Source organism: Apostichopus japonicus, chromosome 9, assembly GCF_037975245.1.
Source record: "Apostichopus japonicus isolate 1M-3 chromosome 9, ASM3797524v1, whole genome shotgun sequence".
Lineage (NCBI taxonomy): Eukaryota > Metazoa > Echinodermata > Holothuroidea > Aspidochirotida > Stichopodidae > Apostichopus > Apostichopus japonicus.
This window is the reverse complement of record NC_092569.1, coordinates 28,982,878-28,989,667: the sequence shown is the minus strand read 5'-3', so window position 1 is coordinate 28,989,667 and position 6,790 is coordinate 28,982,878. Positions and strand designations below refer to the sequence as shown.

Genomic DNA, 6,790 nt, shown 5'->3' with positions numbered 1-6,790 from the left:
CGGCAACTTTAAATTTCTGCCTTGTGGGTCGACGCAAACGTTCATTTGTGATTTACCAATCTGTACCGACAGTTAGTGTGATTACATCATTCAGTTTATATTTGATAATCATATATACTGAAAGCCATTATACTAACAGACTATTAGACAAGTCAAGACAAGTCAAGACAAGTCAAGCAGTGGAGCTAGGGGTATTGGTCAAGGGGGGGGGGCGAGAATGGTCTGTAGGGGTGCTTTCGACACTATCTAAGCGGAGTGCCACCACAGGTTGACGCGGAGCGTACAGAAATTTTTTGAGTAAAGATACTTCCTAGATCGCCGGAAATGACCCTTTCCTGGCCTTGCTTATTTGCAGATAAACGAAGAATAAATACGTGTCATCGCCAACAAAATGTGACAAATGTCAATAGGTAGATGAGAGCGCAATAAAAAAGTAAATAATCGCCAATAAGTAAAAAGTGGTAAAAAGCTGAAAAGGGCGCCAGCAGTCCAGTTGAGTCCGTCAGGGGGGGGGGGGTGGGCATCCGCCCCTCTGACTGTATGGACGCTCCGCCACTGAAGTTAAGTACAGACTTGAATTTGATTATCGTCACTTCCTGTCAAGCTGAGTGTGTATACTTTCGTACATAAGCCGATGATATTAATTATTACCTTAGACTGGCCTTAGACTTCCACGTACAGATGCCGCATATAAATGTTAGCGTATGTATTATATAAAAGGGTATACCTATAATAGGTGTAAGTACCGTGTATACGGTCGCTGGAACCTGCGTGCCGCAATGTTGAGGTGACGAATGCACAAACTTCCTATTGGTCGCGGAAGGAGCAATAGTTTCGTCCGTGGCACTTGATTCAAGACCACGGCGCCGCCGGTTGGATCACCGACCCCGTGTCCGAATTTATGACTCACGGAACATCCCTGTTCTGTACCACTATACTGCGGTGGAAATGAAAAAAAAACCTGGCTAATAGAAATTATCTTCTTAAGATGTTATGGCGTTTAATGTGTTCTGAATTGTCTTTTAATTTTTTTTTGGGCTTTTTTGTTTGTTTTTGTTTGAGAAGTTGTTGTCTCAAACCATCCTCAACCAACAAAAACAGATATGTTCGAAACACCTGCATGTGACTATTTTCCCTTCTTTTTCAAAGGGGAACAACTTCTAAATTGCAGTTGTTACGGCTCCGACCATGAGGTTATATACATCAGTAGTACACAGAGATGTTTCTTGAAATCCTCCCTGACCTTTCAACTCAATTTTAATGCAGCGGACGGATATTGTAATGGTATCGGTGCTGGAGCAATGGTGACCTCTGGAAGATTACCAATTCTTGATCCCTGGTTCGAGATCAAGGTGAAACAATGTATTATTTCATATAATTTACGATTATCAACTATAGGCCCTTTACAGGTCTGACAAAATGAACTAACAAATTATATTTATGTTATTGCGTTATATCTGAGGTTATGTACACTGAACTACATGGCTTCGTGGAAACTACACGTTAAACTTGGGAGAAAACATCAAATTTTCTTAATGAATAATGTGCAATGGTACACACATTTAGTGCGGAAGCGTAGATAGAAGGGTCATCCGTTTATTTAAGAATGTCCAAATTGTAAGAATTCATTTAAGGATTAGTTTCCGTCTCTACTTTTTCGTAGACAAATTTGCTTAGAGAGTCTGGTAATCTATTTGCTGAAGGTGGATATCTGTGGGTAGGAATCACCGACGATCCTGTGGAAGGTCAATTACGGTGGGTGTCAGATGAGAGCCCACTTGAGCAATCAGATGGGTAAGTTAGGCAAAGTTGTCTACTGACAAAAACAACAAAAGGAGTTTACCCCCGTAGGACCTCTTGCGAGGTCGAACAGGGGTAAACTCCTTTTGTTGTTGTTGCAAGCTAATGACAACAACATAATAGTAGTAAGAAGAAGTGAGGGCGCCATCATTAAATGTACCATTCGTTTATTCGGGGGGGGGGGGGGGGCGATGAGGAACAGGGCTGCATGATGCATTATTTGTATTTGCCAACATGGATGGCTAGAGACTCGTTCAGCAGTTATTAGGCTAAACTTATATATAAGTAAACTAGATTATCAGAAATACCTTAATAAAATAAAATAAAAATCTAACAAATACCCTTCATCAAGCAGGTAACCATAGTAACGAAAAAATACAGCTGTTTCCAGTTCTCAAAGACCTGATTAGTCCAGAACAAACTTGGTTTTTAAAAGGGAGATTTATAGGTGAAAATATCCGTCTTAACTTAGACCTCATTGATTGCTGAAACAACCACTATACCCCAGGTGCCCTCATATTGTAAGATTATGAGGAAACTCTTGACTGCCTTGATTGGGATTTTAAAACGCTTTCTTTCTTTAACTTCTGACCGATTTTTATACAGCTGGATCCAAACTTTGTTTAGCAACATTTTGTCCTGCGTTTCAAACAATGGATGTTTGACGAGTTATTTCAAGGTTTCTTATGCAAGAGTGTCGTTTAAGCCCCTATATCTATTCTATATATATATATATATGCGCCCAGCACTAAAAATTACCGCCTAGCACTGTCTTAAAAATCTTAAATCCCGCCCAGCACTATTTTCATCTAAAATGCCGACACTTCTGAATATTCAACAAAAATTGGGCTTAGCCTCTGCCAAAATCATACAGTTTAAAAATGCATCAGTTACGCGTGCGAGAAACATTAATCGGTTCCTTGTAAAATCTCTTTCAAACAAACTATATACAAACTATATACAAAATATTTACAAACTACATCTATATATATATATATATATATATATATATATATATATATATATATATATATATATATACACATCTTAAGAATCTTAAGAATGGTATAATCCTAATTTCAACGCTATGTATGATCATGGTACGATGCCCTTTGTATAGATAACCCCTATTACGCCCCAAAAGGTTAGTTTCGGGGGGGGGGGTGTTGGCCATACTTTAACAGGTAATAAATCGGTCACTAGTGCTACGTCATTCTTCTTACATGATTAGCCTGAGGTATATAGGCTTAGATACATTACTACATAATCCCAAGTCTCGCTTTTAGGCTATAGCCTATACTTGATTCAACGTGGATTCATCCTTATTTAGTAGATATCAATATCGGCCAACTCTTGCATGTGTATGTCGGGTTTAAATTGTATGAAAGTCTTTCTTCTTTCTCACAGTTACTTCGACTTTAACGCTGCTAACACCGAAATGCGTGACTGTGTTTCGGTTAACCGACACACCGAAATGTGGGAGTTTAACCATCCATTGACAGCTCTTCCATTTATCTGCGACGTAAAACCAAGATGTGATGGTAAGAATAAAAGAAGTCATAATCGTGTCTGCAGGAGACTAAATCAGTATGCAACAACAATAATTGACCGCTAGCCTATATAACCTATGCTACACTTACGGTGCAAACCTATACTATAGCCCAGCTATTTATGGTATATTTCTATATATATATATATATATATATATATATATATAGACCTACAGTGTTGAACAATACACGCGGCAATAATGGTCTAACGCACACTTTATTAAAAATCCGATTCAAATGAACAAAGAATTGGTTAAAATATCGCAGATTAAACATGAATTGCGCTTCAGTCACATAATGGGGTACACTGTGAGCTTAATAGAAAGTGGAACGTAGTGATATGTATGCATATCACCGGTAACGTTTTATTTGAGGGAAAACTTGACGTTTTGATATATTGTATATCATATTGACTCCCATGCAGTAAAGTCATTAAAGTGATTAAAGTATACTAAGTGATTAAAACTTGTTTATTTTAAGATTCATTTTTCTTTATTGATTTATTGATTTTATCGATTGTAATGTAAAAATAATGTGAAATTATCGGCCAGATAGCGTAATATTGCAATTTTTTATAAGCTAAAAAGTATAGGTCTATACTTACATCCAAAACGTAATATGACAGTACAGTGCACATTTGTCGCCATGACGCAAAAATTAGCTTCCATGATGAACATTATATATATATATATCTCTTAACATTTTATTTCTATATCTTTTAACATATCTATATCTCTTAACATTACATATCTATATCTCTTAACATTACATATATATATATATATATATATATATATATATATATATATATATATATATATGTAATGTTAAGAGAGATATATATATATACGTATATATATATATATATATATATATATATATCTTAACATTATATATCTATATCTCTTAACATGTCTATATCTCTTAACATTACATATCTATATCTCTTAACACAATGTTGGACTTTGACGTCCACCTAATATGTTGAATCAAAATTTTCTTCTAACTTCTTGCAAGTCTTTCATAAAATCTAGAAATGCATCCCTTTGAATTTTAGATCCACCAAATAACGCCACTATTTGGACATTGATAGGCATTATTGGAATGCTAGCAGTCTGTCTCCTGATTGCTGGATCATGCGCGGTTTACCTAAGGTATGTAATAGGCCAATACTAGATAGTTCAGAAGTACAACGGAAAATTTAAACAAATCTAAGTATCCTTTAAGAATAGATGTATCGTAATATCCATTCTTTTAATTGCATATTCCTTTCTAGCCCCATGGTTACACACTACTTCTGGCACCCCCCCCTCACGCCCCTGTATGGTTTACATTTAATGACATAGGGTAAAGCAGGGAAGCAATTGTAGATAAAATGATGAAAATGATAGCACCGTTAACTAAGCCGTCTTGCACAAACACGAATTACTGAGACCCCTCCCTATATAGGCAGGTAAGACGTCAGCCAACAATTCTAACATCACCTACCAAGAAGAATAAAACAGACCCTGGCTTTGGACCTGGTGAGCATGTTCGTATGAGTTATAAGGGGACGTCTCTATCACGTTTGGAAAAAAAGGACAATAGTAGGATACATTGATTTAGGTAGCACCATATCTATTCTGTAGATTACCTTAAACAAACATTAATGTGGCCGAGGCAATTGGGTCGTCTGCGAGTATACGCAGTCTTTATACACGTTGTTGTCATGGTATCTAAAGCTACTTACGTCACAACATCTAAACATTAAAAAAGTACACATTATTTATATGGTAGGGTCGTCATGACGGCATGAAAGGGCAAATATGTTAAATGATAGTCGAAAGAACATTCAAAAGTTCATTTACAGTATAAGAACAAAATAACATTCAACTGGACTATTATTTTATTTTTATGAATTACCTGGCAAATTATGGTTTGTTTGTAGGATGGAAAGGAAACGTCAACAAAGAGACCACGTGGTACAAGGGTCTGATAATAAGGTTCATAACGATCCGGAATACGATGAAGCCTCATCTGGGCATGCGCATTTCCAACCACGACTTCCACCTGACGGTGCAATAAACGAACTAGACGAATTCCGCGACAGAATTTACAGCGAACCCACGAACCCAACGGGCAAACTAAAGACTACAGATGATTTGGCCGAGCTATCCCGAAACGAAATTGCTTCATTTTATGGTGAGACGACATATACTGCTAACAATTTGGCAAATATGTCCAGAACTGAAACAGGTTCTAATCCTAAAGAGGTGATAAATAGCGATAATACTAGAACAACAAATCGGGGAAAGCTAACGAAAGTTAATAAAGTTCTAGTTAATAATGAAGGCGCAATAGCATATGAAAACGAAAAAGTTCTCAAAACTAAAATTGGATACGATTAAAAAGTTAAGGAAAACTTTTGAATGTAATGCATGATTGTTTTGCCGTATCATTAATATCAGCGGTGTGTGTGTTTTTAAATAACAATCTGTATGAAACTTCAAGTGGTTCTTTCAGATGAATAATATAGCGACATTAATTTAATGAACATATAAAGAATATGATTGTCAGCAATATACCTTTTATCAAGAGAGTAAAGAATTTTTTTAGTTGGATTTTTTTTTGGGCGTAGGCTGTAAAACTGCCAGGTTACATGTCATCCAATTTATATGCATATATGCAGGCGCGTAGCCAGGAATTTGCCAAGGGAGGGGCGAAACTGTAGATTCGGCATTGCTAACTATCTAAGCGTAGCGCCACCATGTGTTGGCGCGAAGCGTTAAAGAAAATTTTGGCTGAAAATGCCTCCCAGATCGCTGGAAATGGCACTTCCCAGGCCTTGTAAGTTGCATCTTAGCATTTTCTCTTTTGAAAATAGTAGCGATATCATAAAAACATTTTAAAATTTTTTTTAAAAAATATGCTCGGGGGGGGGCGGCTTCCCCCTTCGCCCCCCCCCCCCTTGGCTACGCGCCTGCATATATGTCATACAATTTATCTAATAAATGTGCAATGCATACAAGCAAATTAAACTATAACTTGTTGTTTCTATAAATATGCAATGCATACATGCACATTAAACTATAACATGTTGTTTCTTACTTGAGAGGGCAAATGTCAAAACATACAAAGTAGAAAGGATGAAAAAGTCTGGCTCAACGACGTCATCTCTTACTTTATCATTATTCATCAAGGTGGTGGAGCCTTTTCTTAGTTTTAAAACTTCCAGTTTCTCCGTCAACTGTAGCTTAATTCATTGGGTCGAAGATCATTACGTTATTTCAGACAAATGGTATTCTTACCAAGTCTTACAGACTGCATGGCGTTAGTTCATTTGTTTATCAGGTTTGAGAACTTGAAAAACATAATTACAGTGTAGTGATATTATAATTATAATATATAAATATAATATATATAATTACAATATATAAATATAATATACCTCTATATAATCA

General features: G+C 36.4%; 1 protein-coding gene across 2 annotated transcripts in view; it reads left to right on the top strand.

Annotated features, from left to right (window-relative positions):
• Positions 1 to 6,790, top strand: part of LOC139973551 (uncharacterized) — a 32,092-nt gene extending 25,302 nt beyond the window's left edge. For both annotated transcript variants that reach the window (XM_071980315.1, XM_071980316.1), the window contains 6 exons: positions 1 to 71; positions 1,150 to 1,352; positions 1,664 to 1,794; positions 3,208 to 3,341; positions 4,408 to 4,504; positions 5,278 to 6,790. The exon at positions 1 to 71 is cut by the window's left edge and continues 54 nt beyond it. In XM_071980315.1, coding sequence (XP_071836416.1) covers positions 1 to 71; positions 1,150 to 1,352; positions 1,664 to 1,794; positions 3,208 to 3,341; positions 4,408 to 4,504; positions 5,278 to 5,737 — 1,096 coding nt within the window. In that variant the 3' untranslated portion in view covers positions 5,738 to 6,790. The remainder of the gene's footprint in view (positions 72 to 1,149; positions 1,353 to 1,663; positions 1,795 to 3,207; positions 3,342 to 4,407; positions 4,505 to 5,277) is intronic.